Source organism: Sus scrofa, chromosome 4, assembly GCF_000003025.6.
Source record: "Sus scrofa isolate TJ Tabasco breed Duroc chromosome 4, Sscrofa11.1, whole genome shotgun sequence".
In the NCBI taxonomy this organism is placed as follows: Eukaryota; Metazoa; Chordata; class Mammalia; order Artiodactyla; family Suidae; genus Sus; species Sus scrofa.
The window spans coordinates 35479914-35501158 of NC_010446.5; the positions used below are offsets into that span (position 1 = coordinate 35479914).

General features: G+C 43.5%; 1 protein-coding gene across 6 annotated transcripts in view; it reads right to left on the bottom strand.

Moving 5' to 3' along the window:
* Window positions 1-21245, bottom strand: part of GRHL2 (grainyhead like transcription factor 2) — a 196607-nt gene that overhangs the window by 111126 nt on the left and 64236 nt on the right. For all 6 annotated transcript variants that reach the window (XR_002343689.1, XM_005662935.3, XM_021090600.1 and 3 more), the window contains exons 5-7: window positions 10270-10325; window positions 6222-6378; window positions 1280-1391 (exon numbers count right to left, since the gene is read on the bottom strand). Coding sequence is in view for 5 of the 6 variants with exons in the window: in XM_005662935.3 (XP_005662992.2) it covers window positions 1280-1391; window positions 6222-6378; window positions 10270-10325 (325 nt within the window). In the remaining variant the exon portion in view is untranslated. The remainder of the gene's footprint in view (window positions 1-1279; window positions 1392-6221; window positions 6379-10269; window positions 10326-21245) is intronic.

Here is a 21245-nt window from a genome sequence, read left to right on the forward strand (position 1 = left end):
CTGGTACCCAGCACCGTGGGAAACTCCACTGTGCCTATCCTCACTGGGACTGTACACTCTTGGTTCGTAAAATGTGATAATAAAGCCTATAAATGAGAAAGGACTATTTCTTATAGAAGCAGCATGTAGATAAAGTACTAAACCCATTTAGAGACACATATATTGCTGTGTTCTTAAGTAATTTCTAGACACTTTAAGGCCCAATCCAGGCTTCCCCTGCTTTGCTCTATGTCTCAGAGGTTGATTTCCTGCCAATTGCATGTGCCAGGCTCACATGCCCTCTGCTTCGTGGTAACCTGGCCAATGGGGAACCCTGGGGGAGGATGGGGAGGCAGGGAGAAGCCGAGGCATCCCCTCTCCTCCTCCCTCCCGCACCATCTCTGGCAGTGATTCTGCTGTGGTTCCACTTGCTCTTAGAAAGCTGCTCCCTTTATGCTCCCAGCTCCAGCTAAGGCAGCCCCCACACCTCGGCTCCCGTTCATCCTGGGCGGTGGCTCCCACAGCACCCACCTCCTCTCGCTCTGACCCTCCAGCCCTCCAGCTAACAGCAGCAGGTTCCTGCTGCTGCTCCTCTCTGCAGCCCCTCATGGGGCCTTCAGCCCTCCAACCTCATCAGTGAAGTCCCTCCATGGAACCACTTGGTATAGGCACAGCTCCCCTGTCTGGACTCTGAGTCCTGTGCGGGGCGCTCTGGGTGCCTGAAGAGCAGGCATCGTGCTTAGGAGTATGCAGACTCCAGAGGATGCACCTGGCAGACCCCTCCCTTCTCCGCTGCCAGGAAAGCTCTCGCAGACACTGCATTTGCCTGACCACCTGGTACCACTTGCACTCGACATGTGATCCAGCGGAAGGAACGCTGGACGGAGAATGAGAGAACCAGAACGCTCCGTCGAGTCATGTGACCTTCGCAAGCGCCTTAGAACCAAAGGAGCCGAGGAGATTCATGTCATGGGGGAGAAGAGTTCCCCTGGCCCGTCTGCCTATGAAACTCAAACATGGAAAGGCACGGAACAATGTCCTAAAAACTGGCACAGCCGCTGCAAATCTAAATCTATTAGTACAGGAGGCACAGCTGACTTTCACGGAACAGAAAGTGTTCTGCTCTCAGCCTGACTTGTACTAAATGTACTAACACACCGGAAAAGTGCACCGAGGGGTGGTCGGCGCATCTCAGGAGCGATGGGGATCCCAGCTGTGGTTTCTGGGCTGGGCTCTCCTTTGCATCGTGACAGCAGAGCACTTTACCAAAGACCACGCAGAGAGGTCACGGTCAGCTTACCAATGTCGAGGACCCGCTGCTTGGCGGTGTGCTGCCGCGAGTGCCAGTACTTCCAGTATTTCAGCTGCTCGTCCCGGTTTTTGTCTTCACTGAAGACCACCATCACCACGCTCTGCAGAGGGAAGAACAGTGGGGCTTATTTTGGTCCAGCCCTCCTTGCTTCTCATAGCCTCCAGTTCTGGGGGTCCTACCAGAGGTGTGTGGCTGTAATTTCTGCAAACGTGCTTTTCTTGCTTTAGAAAACCCCAGAGAAGCTCAGGTGTGTGGTTTGTTTTGCTTGAAAACGGGCCTACTTGAAAAAATGTCTGGGGAGTTTCCTTGTAGCTCAGCAGGTTAAAGATCCAGCATTGTCATTGTTGTGGCTTGGGTCACTGCAGTGACACAGGTTCAATGCCACGGGCACAGCCAAAAAGAGAAAAAAAAAAAAAAAAAAGACTGCGAAGTGAAAACAGCATTTGGAAAAAAGAATGCTACGTCATTTTAACCATGAATCGTAAACAACTAGATTAACCAACTTACCAGCAAGTTTATTATATTGTGAGGTGAGTGGGAATACCAAAGATTTTTTTTTTTCTTATATTGGGAACAAGCACATTTTTGAAATTTCATACCCTTAAACATAGACTTTGGTACATTTGTAAAGGAGCAAACATCTGTTTCTGGTCTAATTAAAAGCTTCTGGCTGGATTAGTACAGGTAATGAGAGAAACACTAAAAAGATGAGTTCATATTAATGAACAAAGATCTAAGCTACATATATTTCATAGGCCAAAAGCTACAGGTCAACTTTGTTATTTAAATATGTGGATATATATATATTTTTAAATGAGCTTGAAATATTAATTATATCTTGCAGAAATAAGAATTCCAAACCACTTTTGGGAATTCCCACTGTGGCACAGTGGGTTAAGAATCTGACTGAAGCAGCTCAGGTTGCTGCAGAGGTGTGGATTCAATCCCCAGCCTGATGCAGTGGGTGAGAGGATCTGGCATTGCCACAGCTGCAGCATAGGTGGCTCAGATTCAATCCCTGGCCTGGAAACTTCCATATGCCTTGGGTGCAGCCATGTAAAAAAATTTTTGTAAATAAACTTAAAAGAGAGTCCCAAATTGCTTTAATTCTGAGTTACAGTCTCATTAAACTAAATATATGTTAATTCATTGTCATTTATGAGATGGAGAAGGTATCAAAACCAAACAAACGAAAACTCTCTTTATTACAGCATCAAGACTGCTGTATCTGGTCTGGCATTGCTGCAAACAGTGGTTGGGTTGCATATGTGACCCTAATCCGGTGTGCTGTAGCTGTGGTACAGGCCTGCAGCTATAGCTCCCTAGCCTAGGAACTTCCGTGTGCCCTGGGTGTGGCCGTAAAAAGAAATAAAATAAAAATAAAGATAAATTTAAAAAAAAAAGACTACTGTATCTGGGAGTTCCCATCATAGCTTAGTGGGTTAGGAACCCAACTAGTAGCCATGAGGATGCGGGTTCAATCCCTGGCCTCATTCAGCAGGTTAAGGACCCAGCATTGCCATGAGCTGTGGTGTAGGTCGAAGAAGCGGCTCGGATCTGGCCTTGCTGTGGCTGTGGTGTAGGCCAGCAGCTGCAGCTCTGATTGGATCCCTAGCCTGGGAACATCCATAAGCCATGGCTGTAGTCCTAAAAAAAAAAGATAAGAAAAAAGACTACTGTATCGAGGAATATACTCCGCCTCTCATTCCACACCCAAAATACTTCTTAGACATTTTTTCCACTGCTCCATAACAATATCTCATTGACTCTCATTCCTCAGTAATCTCTCCTTTGTAGCAATTCACATACTTGCAGTCATCTACTTAATTATTTACAGTTATTGAGTCGATGGTGCTGCCTTCCCATCGACATCTGACTCGACAAGGGCAAGGACAGTGTCACTCACCACGGTGGCCTTAGTGCCCAACAAGTAAGAGACACCAAATACATGTTTGTGGCCATACTGTCAAGTCAAAATCTGGCTTATTCCCAGAGTACACATGAACATTTTTTACACAAGCAAGATGTTAAAAAAAAAAAAAAAAAAAAAGCTAGTTTAGAAATGTGTATCCATATTATTCAAATTCACAATCAGCAAGCATGTGAAGGAAAGAAGAAAGTGACCTACTGGCTGTGCTGGTGGAACCAGGAGCTCAGCCTGTTCTCCATCCTTCTCCCCACCCCTTCCTCCCCCCACCCAGGCTCTTCCTTTTATTTGTGAGAGGTTACTGCATGGCCCCCTGGCGCTTATTCCTGACTGTTCCAAAATCAAAATAACATTTCAGGTAATTTTTTCTAGCAAATGACTCAACTAGCATAAATAATGACATATGCTTGGTATGGAAATGTATTTTGTCAGTGGTAAAGAAAAAGGCAGTTTGAAACCGCTATTACCAAGGCTTCATCAACTCAGAGATGCAACACTGTCCTCAGAAATCAGTGCCAGGAGGTCTCAAGAGCACCCTCGTTCCTCCAGACCGCTTGCTCTCAGAGCTGCAGCGGAGGAACGACCAACTCTGGGAAGGACCATCCTGCTGATGGTCCTTAGACTGAAGTCCTAGGCTCTTAGACTGAAGTCCTTGATGGAAGGAAGGCCCTTTGTTTTAGGCAAAATGGAACAGAAGGAAACACATTTCCAGTATTACATTATATCCATGCAATGAAGAAGAATTCTTGGGAAATGTACCATCATGGTCTTAGATTCTTAACCAGGCATCATCTTTTCTGAGTGAGGACAATGGCATTGTCACCAGGGTATATATAAGCTGTACGCTTGCTTGTAAGTTATAAGATTTTTTTAAAAAAGAAAATTTATTTAGTGCCGTCTCACCAAGCAGCTACATATGAGGGTGTAGGATGCAAAATCTAGGATATATTTCCAGAGGTAGGTCCTGGGCTAAAATCCACCTGCGGTTTAGGCCTCCAGGCTACTCAACACCATACATTTAGTGGTTAAGAGAACAGATGGAGGAATGTGACTGCTTAAGATATAACCCAGTTCCCTCATTTGAGCTACGTACCCTTGGCCAGGGGCTAGCTTCTATTTATTTATTTTTATTTAAGGAAGCTGATTTACAATGTTGTATTCATTTCGGTTATACAGGAAAATGATTCAGTTTCCATTATGGTTTTGTTTTTTTGTTTTTGTTTTTGTTTTTTTTTTTTTGCCTTTTAGGGCTGCACCTGCCTCATGTGGAGGTTCCCAGGCTAGGGGGTCAAATTAGAGCTATAGCTGCCGGCTGACCCCTTGGCCACAGCAACACCAGATCAGAGCCTCATCTGTGGCCTACACCACAGCTCACGGCAAGGCCAGATTCCCAACCCACTGTACGAGGGCAGGGATTGAACCCGCATCCTCATGTATACTAGTTGGATTTGTTTCCACTGTGCCCCTGTGGGAGCTCCTCCTTCTTATACTCTTTTCCATTATGGTTTGTCTCAAGATATTGAAAATAGCTTCCCGTGCTAGACAGTGGGACCTTGTTGTTTACCCATTTTTTGTGTTTTTATTGAAGTATCGATGGTTTACCATGTTTTAAGTTGCTAGCTTCTAAAAGGCCATGGTTCCTCGTCTGTACCATTATGCCGATAATGCCTATTTCACAGGGTTGTTGTGTTTCCAATGAGTTAAGGCCAGGTGCCCAACACACAGAAGATACACTCAATAAATACTAGCTGTTATTTTGTGGCTCTGGTTGTGGTGAAGATGATGATGGTGGTGGCAAGCTTCCACCTTAGCCTTGACCACAGGGTTGGAACATATTCACTCCCCAGAGGACACACAGTACACTGAGCACCTTTCCACGTGCCATGGGCTCAGCCTTGGGTGGGACATTGGCCCCAAAGCCTCCCCCCTCTCCCCTCACTCTCAACTGCCCTGCCTCCTACAGCTCTGACCTGGGACTGGGGCGGCCTTGAGGGAGGAAGGCTGTTGAACCGATGAGTAGCCATTCTTCCTTGTCTTTCTCATGGAAGCATCGCCCTAAAACCTGGTTGACTCAAGAGAGCACCACTGTAATGACGTGAGCTAAAGGCAGTAACAGGCAAGCCGGCGAATGGGTGCCCGGGTATGCTTTTCTCTTCTACCTCATCTGGTCCCTGTGCACGGGAATCCGGGATGGAGTGAGCACTCTGCACTCACCTTAGCACGGCATTCCTCCCTCGGTGTGCTCAGGAAAGAGCTCGGGAGGAGGGAGCGCTGGATAAAATCAGGTGGGGTGGACACCACGCAAGGGGCAACATAAATCATTTTACAACGAGGCAGCAAGCCCTTCAGCCTCTTTTCAGAGCTCTGCTATGATTTTCCTTTTCAGTAGAGCAGGAGTACCAGTTCCCTCCCTTCTTGGCAGTGGCGAGAATGCCAGAAGCTGGCAGGCTTCCAAGGCAGTTTCATTTCCCACAGACAGACCTAACACCCATGAATGTGGAAATTCTTCTGAATCACTCCCGGGAGGGATCATCCCAGGCCCACCCCTGGACTCTGGAGTAACCACCAGGCTGCAGAAGGCTTTTGAAACAAAGCTGCAAAGGGCCCAGGGCCACAGTGAATTCCACCTGCCCTTACAGAAAGCAAGCAAGCCCAGGTCTTTCCTGCCCACAGATATGGTCTGACAGCGACTCACCTGAAAAATGACATCATTTGATTGAAAATGACGATGATAACAACTAGGTAGCACATAGGCAATGAATGAAGCCAAGAAAATGCCTTGGATACAGTCAGAAAGTATGTTCCAACCCCGTCCTTGCCCAAGGTTTATTGGTTACCGATTAAAATGATAAACTGTAAGCCACTAAGTTCTCTTGCCCCAACTCTCTGACATTGGTTCTAGAACTACTCATTTTGGAATGTTTTTCCATGCCCTTCCACAGCCTGGCAGCTGGCAATTGCTTTCATCGGGTCCTCCTATGCTTTGAGAAATGAAGCCCCTACCCTGACTTTGCTGATGGGGTGTCGGAAGCACTTGTTGTCCCCCGTCTCGCTGAGCGTTATGGCATAGAACTGTCCCTTGTTGAGGTAGGTCATGGGGCCCTCCCCCTGCTTCTGACGGAGCGATTTGGTGGCTTCCAGGGTGTACTGAAACGTGCCACTGTGAACAGAAAACAAATAGTGATCAGATACACTCGCTTGGACATTTCTGCCTTCCTGATCAATTTCATATCAATAGCATTTTGTATGAATATTAACCAATGTTGACTCCATTTCAGAGACAAAACACAGCATATGGCAAAAGAGATGAGACCAGGCCAGAGGGCACTGCTGGTTACAATGCACCCATGTCTCGCAGTGGCCCCTCAACCAGATGGTTTTGGAGGGGACAAAGTCCATGATGTGCCTGTCCAATTGTGCAGGGCCGGGCCAGGGGAGCCTCTTTTCAGGGGGCACTCGGTCATGCCTAAATTTAAGAATCAAGAAAGTTCGTCACTTTCATCCTAGCAACAAGCCAAGTGTGTGAATACTTTTGTTCAGTTCATACATACACCACAACTTCTTTCTGTTTGGGTTGCAAAGAGCTACTACATTCCGCTTTGAGACATTTCAAAATGTAAAATCTAAAATGCAGACTTGGAATTCCCGTTGTGGCTCAGTGGTTAACGAATCCGACTAGGAACCATGAGGTTGTGAGTTCGATCCCTGGCTTTCATCAGCAGGTTAAGGATCTGGCATTGCCGTGAGCTGTGGTGCAGGTCGCAGACGTGGCTCAGATCCTGAGTTGTTGTGGCTATGCTGTAGACAGACAGCTACAGGTTCAATTAGACCCCTAGCCTGGGAACGTCCATATGCCACGGGTGGGGCCCTAAAATGACAAAAAAGACAAAATAAATAAATAAATTAAATAAAATGCAGACTTTCATGATTGAGAATCTAGCTCCATAACACAGAGTGTTTTTTGACTTTGGGCTTTTGTTTTTTAAGCCTGCAAAAGAACTCACAACAGGGTTACCGCACTCAATCAGGAGCTTGCCAACAATGACTGTGACCCATGGGCCAAATCCAGCTGTCTGTTTTTCTAAATAAAGTTTTATTGGAACACAGCTACACTCATTTGCTTATATCTTGTCTATGGCCTTTGTGCTACAACACACAGTTGAGTAGCTGTGACAGTGCACCAAATGTAAAGTATTTATTACTTAGCCCATTGCAAAAAAAAAAAAAAAAAAAGTTTGCAGATCCCTGCTTTTAATAATTTCTCTAAAATTTTAAAAGTATAATTTCAAAATAAAAACACTATTTTTCTCAACTTTGAAGAATATATCAATTGTTTAAAAATGAGCAATGAGTATGACCCACAATCTTTTTTATTTAAAAAGTTACTTCGGAATATTTAATTTTTTTTGGAGTTTCCATCATGGCTCAGCGGTAACAAATCTGACTAGCATCCACTGAGGATGCCGGTTTGATCTCTGGTCTCACTCAGTGGGCTAAGGATCCAATGTTGCCATGGGCTGTGGTGTAGGTCACAGATGCTGCTCAGATCCTGTGTTGCTGTGGCTGTGCTGTAGGCTGGCAGCTGCAGCTCCGATTTGATCCCTAGACTGGGAATATCCATATGCTGCAGGTGTGGTCCTAAAAAGCAAAAAAAAAAAAAAAAGAATATTTATTTTTGCTACATTGCAGGATGGCACCCAGTGATGATCCAATTTCAAATGCTTTATATATCTTCCAAATCATCAGAAGCTCTTCACTGGGTCGTTTTTTTTTTAGCTCTTTAATTTCATAGTCTATGAAAGGCTGGGTGCAAAAATAACTCAAAGTTTACCCCTTAAGATGATCTACTTACAAGATCACGGGGGACTCTTGCTTTCTATGTCAAGTATTTCTGCAATGTTTGATTTTTTTAACATTTATAGGGAGAAAAAATTTGATGGGCAAAATCATATTCCTCTCACATGATAAACATCTTAGGCTTAAGCTGATAAACAAAGCAAATTCCAGAATATGTGGCTTAGAGTAAGGTGAGAAATAAATCATTCAAGACAGAACCAATTCCACTGTCATTTTGCCTGGAAAAAGCAATTTCAAGATACCCATTGAATCATAAAATTTGAGACCTGGACAGGATATTAGGAATTGCCTCGACTAGGAGCTTGCAACTTGTCTAAGGCACAGACTGCTTAAAAAACATGAAGAAAGCGATGAATCCACTTCCCAGATAAAAGCACATGATAATTTTAACACAAATGATTTTTACTATAATTTCAAGGGAGGCACAGGTGAGGTCCATAAGCTTATCCTTCACAGAAGATAAGAACCACCTTCCTCATTTCACTGCCGAGGAGAGGCTGAGAAACTTGCTCATACCAGGGGACAATGACAGCCGCAGAAAGAGAAACCAGGGCAAGTAATTGCGAAGTCGATTCTCTTTTCACAGGCCTGATTGTACGCTGATCTGGATTTACATAGCATGCAAATTATACATTTATTTCCACATTTTAGCAGGCAATTTGGAACCCTATCTTCCCTGCCTCTCTCCTACCCTTCACCCACCACCACACCCCCCAAATTCTGGCTGGAAGAATTAGCAAAGGATACCGGGGGAGTCTGAGGTTAGAGCAAGACCCTGAACAAACAGCAGGACATCAAAAGGAAACAAAGAAAAGCAGGCCACACATGTAAAAGAACAGGGGCAAGAAATACAGTGGGGGGCAAAGTTTAAAGTGAAAAGGGTCCAGCACATAGAGGGCCCCCACTATCTTCCCAAAGGATATTTGCTTCCTTCTGGCTGAAATGGTGAAATCACTGCCAAGTTTTATAAATGGGAGGGATCACAACATGCTGGCCATTCTCTCCTGTCTAGGCGTGATCGCCGCCAAGGCCTTTGAACATCTGGCCCCTCTTCCTAGAATATTCTTAATCGTCCTTCTTTCCCTGGAAAATTCCCACTGAGAATCCTCCAAGATCCAGCTCAAATGCCACTTCTTGTGAGGCTCTGCCCTGGCCCCACCCCCCACACACATCCAGGCCCGTAGCTCCTCTCGGCTATGTATTTCTGTAGCTCGACAGCAAGACTCATCACTTTGCAAATGTCCTGCAATTGGTCCATCGCCACACTTGTCTCCTCCAAAAGTCTATGGGCCTCTTGCAAGGAGAGGTTATACCTTATTCTCAACCCCTATCTCACTGCTTCCATGGAAGGCACCAGAGTCTGTGATGGCCAGTAGGTAGATATAGCCTATGTGGAAGGGAAAAAAGTATTGGCTGGGAGATTGGTTCTACTGCAAAAGCTTAGGAGAATGTGAACAAGAGTAAGTTGGAAGGGACAGGACAGGTAGAGTCAAACATTCAGCACTTGGCAAGGGCCAGGAACTTAGCAGAAAGGCAGACAGACCCTTACCCCTCTAGAGCAGGTGACTGGGAGGATGGCTACATCATTAGACACAAGAAAAAAAAAGTGGAAGGACAGATGTGAAGGAAGGAAAGAAGAGGGGGAAAAAAAAAAAAAGAGTTCTATTCTGTGCATGTTGTGTTGGAGGCCCATGGGTTCAAAGTCCAGAGGAACACCTAGGAAGGGATGCCTAGTCTACAAAGGGACAAAATCAACCACACGGAAAAAAATCAATCAAGAAGGGAAATGGTAATTTAAAAGTCCCTGTGCAGAGAAAAGAATTTTCTGTTCAAGGTGTGAAAGTGTAACTTGGGGATACATTTAAACAGTTTTCAGGAGTTCCCTTCGTGGCGCAGTGGTTAACGAATCCAACTAGGAACCATGAGGTTGCGGGTTCGGTCCCTGCCCTTGCTCAGTGGGTTAACGATCCGGCGTTGCCGTGAGCTGTGGTGTAGGTTGCAGATATGGCTCGGATCCCGCGTTGCTGTGGCTCTGGTGTAGGCTGGCGACTACAGCTCCGATTAGACCCCTAGCCTGGGAACCTCCATATGCCGCGGGAGTGGCCCAAGAAATAGCAAAAAAGACAAATAAATAAATAAATAAATAAGCAGTTTTCAGTTCATCAGTTTTTAGGGCGATCTTGTGGTAACCTACCTGGATGTCTGGTCATACATGTACTCCTCAGCCCCAACTGAAGCACTCCGAAATTTCTGCAAAATTTCAAAGTCATCGAAATTAAAACAGATAGATGAGTCATTATGCAAAGAATAAAAAAGTGACAAAATGTTTCCAACCTATTTTATCCTCATTTTAGTAAAAGGAAAACCACACATTTTTTGGTATTACGTTTTCAACCACAGTGAAAATAGTTGCCATTTGTGCACAGAACGCACTGTCACCTGCACACAGAATTACACTCAACGGAAAACGCATTTGTGCTTTGTGTTTTATTCACATCTGCATTCACAGTGTTTTCAGGTATTAGAGATTGTTTCCTCAAACATTTAAACATCCCTTTCATTTTCTTATCTCCAACACTTATTCTAAAAGTCACAAATTCTGGGAGTTCCCGTCATGGCTCAGTGGTTAACGAATCCGCCTAGGAAGCATGAGGTTTCGGGTTCGATCCCTTGCATCTTTCAGCGGGTTAAAGATCCGGCGTTGCTGTGAGCTGTGTTGCAGGTCGCAGACTCAGCTCGGATCTGGCGTTGTTGGGGCTCTGGCGTAGGCCAGTGGCTACAGATCCCATTAAATCCCGAGCCTGGGAAGTTCCATATGCCGCAGATGTGGCCTTAGAGAAAGGAAAAAAAAAAAAAAACCTAAAAGTCACAAATTCTGAGTTAATGGAATGCTACTTACATTAGCATTATGATAGGCCACACAGCCTATCATAAAGCAGTATTTAGAACGTTAAGAACAGATTTTCTACAGCAAGACTGTCTGGGGTCAAGTTTTAGCGCTTTTACCTGCTACCTGTGTAGACTGAAGCACGTGCCATGTTTTCTCCATTTGTAAAATGCCTACTTAGACTGATGAGAAGAATTAAGTACATTAGTCGAGGTAAAGTGTTAAGAATAGTTCCTGGTGCATGGTGAACTCTATTTATGGGTACTAAATTCTGTTCTATAGTAATCACTTGATCATATTCAGTGCCCTTCCCCAAGATCTTCATTATCACAATATTTAAAGAGTTAAGTTTGGGGGGAAATGCTAAGTCATAATATTAGATGTGAAGAAGCTCTGGTCCATAGAGGTTTAGTTGTATATTTAGTGCAAGTAGGATGGTCTCTGCTACACATTTTTAGAATTGTTCAAAAAGCAGATGCGCTGAAGCCCTAACTCTTGATCCTAAAGTGAATAGAATACTCATGAAAAAAGCAGTTGGTGGACCACACACACCTAGACCTTTCACTATGGCCTTTTTTCTCATGTCTCTTTCCAAGAAACAACTTTCCTGCCTCTCTTTTCTTTGCACAAACTTCGTTCTTTGACAAGTAATTCAAAGATTTCCTTCTCAGGAAAGGATTACTCAGAGCTATTTTCCAAACTTTCTTCACACTCTCTAACCACCACCTCTAGAATGCAGAGTAGCTTTCCATCACAGTTTATATGTACATACATATGATCTTCCTTTTTATCCAGTCATAAATTTCTTGGATCCAAGAAGACAGTTTGCCCTTCAGTTTACCCAAATGCAAGAACATTTAACAAATGTTTGTTAACCGGTTCATTCATCATGACAGAGAATCAAAGATACAGATTTATGTTTCTTTTCCAATCAGTCAACCAATCAACAAGGCATTCAATGGGAATATTCTGGGCTTTCAGCCTCTGAATAATGCCAAGAGACATACAGAAAAATATATGAGACCATTTCTTGGCCTCCAAGATTTAAAAATTGGTTGAGGAGGTGAGTAAATTCATATGAAAAATGACAACAGCAAAAGCAAATGACTAGATATGAAAGTCTATGTTAAATCATTCATCATTTACTCAGGTATCCTGACTGGGAAAGTACAGAATGAACATTACCAGGAAAGAAAAGATCAGCAAAATTATAGAAAGATTTTATAGCTATAATGAACTATGCTCTGACTCTTAGAAGCTAAAGAGAACCTGAATTGATTGCAGAAATTGAGAGAAAGTAATTCAGGTAAGAGAGAAATACCATGAGTCAAGACAAAATGATGGGTACAAGAGTAGTGCATACATGAGGCCAAGGACGCGGCCTGACCTGATTATGAAGGAAGAATCTAAAAATCTAGATCTTCACTGCCTGATACAGTAGCCACTAGCTACATGTGCTAAAATAAGTTAGAATTAAATAAAATTAAATGTTCAGTTCCTCAGTCAACCAGCCACATTTCACGTATTAAATTGACACATGTGGCTAGTGGCTACCATATTGAATAGCATAAAAGAAAACTTCCATTGCCGAAAAAAATTACTATTGGATAGGGCTGATCTATGAAAAGGTATTTATATTTAGTATATTTAAGAACTAGGAAATTTTGGAGTAAGAGTGTAGCATGATGAAAAGAGCATTTAAGGAAATGACTTCAAGATAGAGAAGATGCATTTCCAAGGTCCTCTTCGAAAGAATATGCAGTAACCCCTAAAAACACATGGAGAAGCAGTATTAATAAGCATGGCCCTGAATGAATTCATTGTCAATGCCATAGAGCTCTGTAGCCTGAGGACAACTAGCCTACCAAAACATATGAATCTGATAAATTCTAGGGTTCTAATCTTCTAGAAGACATGACATATCACTACTATTCAGACTCAAAGAGACTGTCAACTATAAGCTAACGAATGAAAAACCTTACTCCAATAATATGAGCATGTAAATAAGAACTGTGAAAGAAAAAATAGTTGATATATCACCAACATGGATATTACTTTTTCCCAAGTTTAAAATTTTATCCATAATTCTGTTGCATTATCTTTATAATTTTAAAAAATTGCATGTTTAGTCAACTAGGAAAATGTCACAATCCTTGAGACCTGATCACATTGACAGGTCACATGGCCCTAAATGATTTCCTAGTAAGAATTAGAATCACATCGCTCAGGTCCTTCTGACTAGTTACCAAGTTTCCACAATTGTTTGGAAACCTACTAATATAATTTGGAGGATGCCAAGAGGCAGGCAGACAGCCAACTTCAGCATACCTTGCTGTGATCTGACATAGTACATCTATACATTTCTTAATCATTTGGCCTTAGAAAAGTGATAGTAAAGATTAATAACATACATTTTCATGGTTGTTCTTAAAGGACTTTAGACATCAGGCAATATTAGAATGTTACATTTAAATGTTCAGTGTTAGAATTCTAGTTATTTCTTGGGTAGGAGGAAAAAGACATCTGCTAAGAATCGACTACAAAAAGACAATGATCCTTTAACAGTGGGAAAATCACATACAGCTAAGCAATTCCATGTCTTTGATCAGCCACAAATTTTTTAGGTCTTATCATTTATTCATTCATCTACTCTTTCAATAAGGATTTGCCAAGCATCTGCTTTGTATTAGATACCATGTTAGGTTCAATGGATACCATAGTGAACAAAAAGAGAAGAGGTCCCTGCCCTCATGAAGTGGCTGGTCTAGTAGAGGAAAAACATTAGTCAAATATTCATTTAAAAATGTACAACCTGGGGTGGGGGGGATGCACTGCAGGTTTGGGAAGGAAATGCTATAAAATTTGATTGTGATGATCATTGTACAACTATAAATTTAGTAAAATTCACTGAGTAATTAAAAAAGGGAAAAAGGAAAAATCAAGATGGGAACTAAAGCACATGACAATCTAAAAAAAAAAAAAGGAAAAAAACGTATGAACTGTGTTCAAGCACTCTGAGGAAGAGCAACGGAGTTCTAGGAGAGCACGTCACAACTGAGAAAGTAAAAACCAGTCCCACTGACCATCAGCCTTGATGGTTCCAACGGAATGTGTTGCTTCCAGCCACACACAGGCAAAGCCAAGAGAAGAATAAGCAGTGCTCCCAACAGAACCCCGGAAGACAACAACACAGCTACAAGAGGAGCTACAACTTCCCCTCCTTCTGAGAGGTTGATGCTTTCTCAGCAAAGACACCCTCATCTGCTTTGTTCATCCCATCTCCTGAACAATGCCGTCTGAGATACCCAGTTTCTAGACTGCCCCAACATCTTGACACACACAATGCAGAGCTGGCTGTCACTTCTATAATCCCATCTTAGACGCATCCAGCATAAGCCCAAACGCTATGAAGAGCTCCTCCCAACTCTCTTACTCAGTTGTCCCTAGGGAGTCCCCTGCAGAAGCAGGCTAAATAGATGCAACTTCAGATGGGTTCATGGTAGGCTTTGGCTGGTGGACTTAGGTACAAAGAAAACTGACTTTACTAGGAACTGAAGGGGGAGGACCAGGAGAGAATCCCTGAGGAAGTCATACAAGAGGAAGGGTATGGAAGGTAGTAAAGAGTATTCTCATTAGCATTGTCCAAGAGAACTGTGTGCAAAGACGGACGTGCTCTGTATTCTGCACTGGCCAATATGGCAGCCACTGGCCACAAGTACCCACGGAGCACTTCAAATGGAGTCAGCCTGACTAAGAAATTGAGTTTTTTAATTTTTTTTTTTTTTTTTTTTTTGTCTTTTTGCTGTTTCTTGGGCTGCTCCCACGGCATATGGAGGTTCCCAGGCTAGGGGTCGAATCGGAGCTGTAGCCACAGGCCTATGCCAGAGCCACAGCAACTTGGGATCTGAGCCGCATCTGCAACCTACACCACAGCTCACGGCAACGCCGGATCGTTAACCCACTGAGCAAGGGCAGGGACCGAACCCACAACCTCATGGTTCCTAGTCGGATTCATTAACCACTGCGCCACGACGGGAACTCCTCTTTTGTTTAATTTTAATAGCCACATGTGGCCAGTAGCCACAGTATTGCTCAGCACAGTTCTAAAACATGGAGTAGAATGCCTAAGAGTCCTGAGGCAGGAGGGAGCATATCAGGCTCACAGAACTGAATGGAGCCCAGAGCAAATGGGGAAAAGGAGGGGGAAAGTCGTGCAAGAGAAGGTGGGAAAGGCAGAGGAGAAACAGAATGGGCAAGACCTCGTAAACCTGTTAACAATTTAGCTCTTAATCCTAGAAACAATGATATTTAAGTGAGAGGGTGTCACAAACAGATTAGCATTTTGAAAAGAGCATCCCAGATACAGCACAAAAACAGATGGTATTATAGGCCAGAGACCATGATAGCTGGGGCCAGTATGGTGGAAGGAGAATGGAGACAAATGGATGGGTTTCAGAGTGATTTAAGAAGGTGAAATGGATGGAACTGATAATGACTTAGATGGGGATGAGTGGAGAGCAAAGTATCAAGGAAAAATCGTGGTCGTTTGAGAAACCAGAAGTTTAGTAATGCCACTCCACTGTGGTGGAGAACACGGGGGAAGCTCGTAAATTAGATTTCTGAATAGGTGGAGAGTCAAATACACAATTCGACATAAAGGTCTGGAGCTCAGAGAAGAGGGACTGGGCTGGAGAAAACAATCTGAAAAGCACTCAAGACATAGATGATCGCTGAAGCTGCGGACGTAAAGCTAAGCGCATTTTCAGTGACCAAAGTATCAAATGGTGCAGCAAAGTAACCGCCTTAACAGGACAGAAATTTCCAGAGCCATTCTATTCAAGAGAAGGGTAGGTGTCCACTAGGAACCCGAAAAATGGGCAATCCCATCTCATCAACTTTGACGACAGATAGAGAAACCTAAAACCTCACAAAGCATAAAACGTGTATGCTTAGGATTTTGCAAAATTGTGTTTGATGCAAAAACTAATAATAGAAATTTGATAGTCTCATAGGCACTATATCATGCGTTTAAAATAAAAGTACTAGGAGTTCCCTTCATGGCTCAGTGGTTAACGAACCTGACTAGGATCCATGAGGTTGTGGGTTCGATCCCTAGCCTCACTCAGTAGGCCAGGATCCGACATTGCTGTGAGCTGTGGTGTACGTCGCCGTTCAGATCCTGAGTTGCTGTGGCTGTGGTGGAGGCCAGCAGCTGTAGCTCTGATTCAATCCCTAGCCTGGGAACTTCGATATGCTGCAGGCTTGGCCCTAAAAAAAAAAAAAAAAAAAAAAGAAAGAAAGAAAGAAAAGAAAGAATGAAATAAAAATACTAAAATTAGTTACACTAATCAAAAGTGAAGCCACATTCCATTTTAGTACTTGAATCAACATTTTGAAGATTTTATTCTCTAAATTTGTGTGTGCTGGGGGGTGGCAGGATGGACTACCAGTTAAAAATTTACCATGTTGCACAGGGTGTAGATCCAGGATAACTTCCGGTGTCCCTCGACAGAGGAATAAAATCAATGGACGTAACCATCATATGTCTATTGAGTATGATAAATGATAATTCTGATTTGATTTCAGGATTCTCCACAAACTATGTTACTTTGACAAATAATATACCGGGGGCTAAATAATGAAATATGTGGTAGAGATACCTGGTCCTCATCCATAAATAGTTCTCGTTCCTGAGCACACAGGAGGACAAAGTGGAAAAAAACTAAACTTCTCAGCCATCTTGCAGTTAGTTAGAACCATGTGACTCCTTTTAGCTAATGAAATGGAAACAGGGGGTAGTTCCCAGTGTGGCTCAGCAGAAACAAATCCAACTAGTATCCATGAGGATGCAGATTCGATCCCTGGCCTTGCTCACGGGCTAAGGATCTTGTGAGCTGTGGTGTAGGTCCCAGATGAGTCTCGGATCTGGCGTTGCTGTGGCTCTGGTGTAGGCCAGGAGCTGTAGCTCTAATTTGACCTCTAGCCTGGAAACCTCCGTATGCCACAGGTGCAGCTCGAAAAAAAAGAAAAAAAAAGAAAAGAAATGGGAATGGGGTAATACTGTCACTTCCAGGTCAAAGTATTTACAAATCAGTGTGCCACCACCATGGTCCCTCTTCCTGGCTGGGGTGACCCTGGAAGCCACATAACGATGGTGATGTCCCAGGATGGAAGGGACCTGGATTCCTGAGTCCCTGATGGGACCCGTATCTGCAGACATGTATCAAGACTGTTATCAGCAAGAAACAAACTTTTAGTATATCGAATCACTGAGATCTTAGTGTTCCTTTATTCCTAGAGCTCAACGGATTTATGTTAACAGACTTATACAAAATTATGGAGTTCTTCTGTGGCTTAGCAAGTTAAGGACCCGGTGTTGTCACTGCAGCAGCTCAGGACACTGCTGTGGTGTGGGTTGATCCCTGGCCCAGGAACATCCACATGCTGCAGGCATGGCCAAAATGAAAATGAAAAGAAAGAAAAAAAAAAGTGGTATAGAATAAGCAAATTCTGGGAGTCTCCATCGTGGCGCAGGGGTAATGAACCCAACTAGCATCCATGGGGAAGTGGGCCTGATCCCTGGCCTCGCTCAGTGGGTTGAGGATCTGGTGTTGCCGTGAGCTGTGGTGTAGGTCGCAGACACAGCTCAGATCCCAAGTTGCTGTGGCTCTGGCGTAGGCTGGCAGCTACAGCTCCGATTCGACCCTAATAGCAAATGAAACTTATTTTTCAACAAGTAGGAGACATTTTAATGGTTTGCCTAAAGAAGTACTAGGTTTTAGACAAGTTTTCCTTAGTGAAACGTACTTGGTAAAACTACTCTGAGTTCAGCTCATCGTATAACCAGTTGACAATGCCATAGGAAAGGGATCATCATCATTCCATTTAATTTACATCAGATTGAAATGTAATGTGCAAATGTAATGTGTAAACATTGATTTCTAAGACTAGGAGAGCAGCTAAACCAAATTCAGTGGAAATAATTTTCACATCTAGTTTCTGGTAAGTTGCTTTCTCCTCCACTTCAAAATGAAACCCCAAATACAATAGCTGCCTTTCATAAGCCTCTTTATCTACAACACAAACACAACTGATAACACATCCCCCAAATAGCCTGATGGTTCCGTTGACATTGGACCATATCCATGGACTCTTCTGTGACTAATGGAGTATTTCTGCACTGTGTGAGAAAAACATCAGCAGCAACCCTTCAGTGGAAAAGTATGCAGCTTGCATTCCTACATGGAATGCTTTGCTTTACCTACAGCAGCACCCTAATGGCTGGAGGGTAAATCAACTGTTCAACGATAGCAAAAATCCTACAAGATCCCTTGCTCAGTTGGGTGGCAGCGGCGGGGGGGGGGAAGGAGAGTGTGCACGGGGAGGCTCTTTGACCATTTTAAGCTTCATGGCACAGGAAGCTGAAAAAGCAAGGCTTAAAGCAATTTCTTTTTTCTTTTTAGGGCCGCACCTGCAGCATAAGGAAGTTCCCAGGCTAGGGGTCGAATCAGAGCTGCAGCTACCGGCCTACACCACAGCCACAGCAACGCCAGATCTGAGCCACTTCTGTGACCTACACCACAGCTCACGGCAACGCTGGATCCTTAACCCACTAAGTGAGGTCAGGGATTGAACCTGCATCCTCATGGAACCTAGTCAAGTTCTTAAGCTGCTGAGCCATAAGAACTTCCTAAAACAATATGTTTATTATAAGGCCATTGAAAGTTTGCTTTAAAGCTACCAGAACCCAAGAAACATGGAAGCCTGTTAAAGGCAGGGAATTTACCATGTCTGGCTCTGCTCATCCCCTGATTTCATAGAAGACACAGGCACTCAGGAATGACTGGGGCAGGGAGAGGAAGGGCTGCTGGTGTGACTGGTCTACCCTGATGTCCTACCAACGCTGCAGAGAACTGGTCCTTTCGTCTCTCTTATTCTCATATGAAAGATTACAAATACCTAATAACAGAAATAACACTAAGATTTTTTTAAAAAACAAACACACTTGGGCAAGTCACAATGTTAAGCAATGGAACTCCTGAGAACGAGAAGCCCCACACAGTGTCTCTGAGTGGAGGTCATGGTGTGAGGGACAGAGGACCTGGAGCCTGACAGCTTGAGGCAAGTCCCACCTCTGCCATTTACTGCGGTGTGACCATCAGTGCTTTTATGCTCTAGGATGACAATAACAGGACCTATACCAGAGAGCTTTTGTGAGGACTGAGTATATATAATTTAGAATAATACCTAGCACACAGTCAGTCCTTTTTTTTTCTTCTTCTTCTTTCTATGCTGTACCCACAACATGTGGAAGTTCCCAGGCTAGGAGTGAAATCAGAGCTGCAGCTGCAGGCCTCTGCCACAGTCACTGCAACACCAGATCAGAGCCACGTCCATCTGCAGCCTAGGCTGCAGCTGGCAGCAATGCCAGATCCTTAACCCACTGAATGAGGCCAGGGATTGAACCCACATTCTCACGGAGACCACATAGGGTCCTTAAACAGCTGATCTACAATGGGAACTCCCAAATGCTTATTATTTTTAAATAATTATTTGGGGCTGCAGTTTCAACCACAGGGGCATGATTTTTGTCCCAACAGCAACTAAATGGGTGGCAGGCTGCAATTTAGGGTATACTGCCACCACACTCACTTCTCTTTAAGAAATAAGAAATCAGGGAGTTCCCGTCGTGGCGCAGTGGTTAACAAATCCGAGTAGGAACCTTGAGGTTGCGGGTTTGATCCCTGCCCTTGCTCAGTGGGTTAACGATCCGGCGTTGCCGTGAGCTGTGGTGTAGGTCGCAGACGCGGCTCGGATCCCGCGTTGCTGTGGCTCTGGCGTAGGCTGGTGGCTACAGCTCCGATTCAACCCCTAGCCTGGGAACCTCCATATGCCGCGAGAGCGGCCCAACAAATGGCAAAAAGACAAAAAAAAAAAAAAAAAAAAAAAAAGAAGAAATCACAAGTTGTCCCCTTTTGCCATTTTGTCTTTTACTGGCCTACGTGGACTGCAAAAAGAGACATCAATGACCTACTGGCTCAAATGCAAAGGCACTGCTCCTAACTGTTGCAGAAGCGGACAAGAGCTAATTAAAACAATAATAATAATGCACTATATATTCTGGGTCAAAAATTGGAGACATGATCCACAATTATATCAGCAATCGATGTTCTACAAAGATCCCAGGGCAATTCAATGGAGATAGGGTTGTCTTTTCAACAAATGATGCTAGAACACTGGATATCAATATGGGGGAAAAAAAACAAAACGGACTCATCCCTTCTCCTATGTCAGACATAAAAATTATCTCAAAATGGATCATAAACCTACATGTGAGAGGTAAAACTACTAAATGTCTAGGAAAAACAAAACAAAACAAGAAAATGATTGTGACGTTAGGCTAGGCCAACACTAAACAGTACATCAAAAGCATAAGCTCTAAAAGAAAAATGTTGATCAATGGGACTTCAGTGAGATTTAATGTGTTGCTGTTTGAGAAACATAGTCAAGAAAATGAAGAAGCTACTCAACTGCACAACAGATAACTGGCCCAGGGCTTCACTATTTAAGGAACTCTTCTTCCAACTTGATAAAAGGAAGACAAGTAACCCAATTAAAAAAATAGGCAAATTATTTGACTAGACAGTTCACAAAAGAAGTTATAGGAATAGTCAAATAAGCACGTGGACTATTTCAACATCACCAGACATCAGAGGAATGCAAATTTAAACCACAAGACACTAACGCATATCCAGTGAAGCAATTAAAGTTAAAAAGTCTGACAATACCACATTTGGGCAAGGATGTGGAAAATGGGAATCCTCAGTATTGCTGGTGGAAATGAAAATGCTACAGCCACCTCGAAACACAGCACAGCCCAGTTTCACACACGTTCACCACATGACCCGGCAAGTCCAGTCCTAGATATTTACCCAAGAGATGAAAGCATATGTCCACGTTAAAACAATACATCTGAATGTGCATAGCAGCGTTATTCGTAATAGCCCCAAACTAGCAGCAACCAAATGTCCACCAACTGCTGAATAAATTGGGACACAGGCTTACCGTGGGATATGACTCAGCAATTTAAGAACCAAATTATGAATACAAGCAATAACATGGGTGACTCTCAAAAATATGAGGCTAAATGAAAGAAGACAACATGCAAGCCTCTATCATTTATAAGAAATTTTAGAAAAAGGAAAACTGCAGTGACAGAAGGCAGAATAGTATTTGCTAGGAGCAAGGAGAGAGGGGAGGGCTTCAAGTCCAAACTTTTAGGA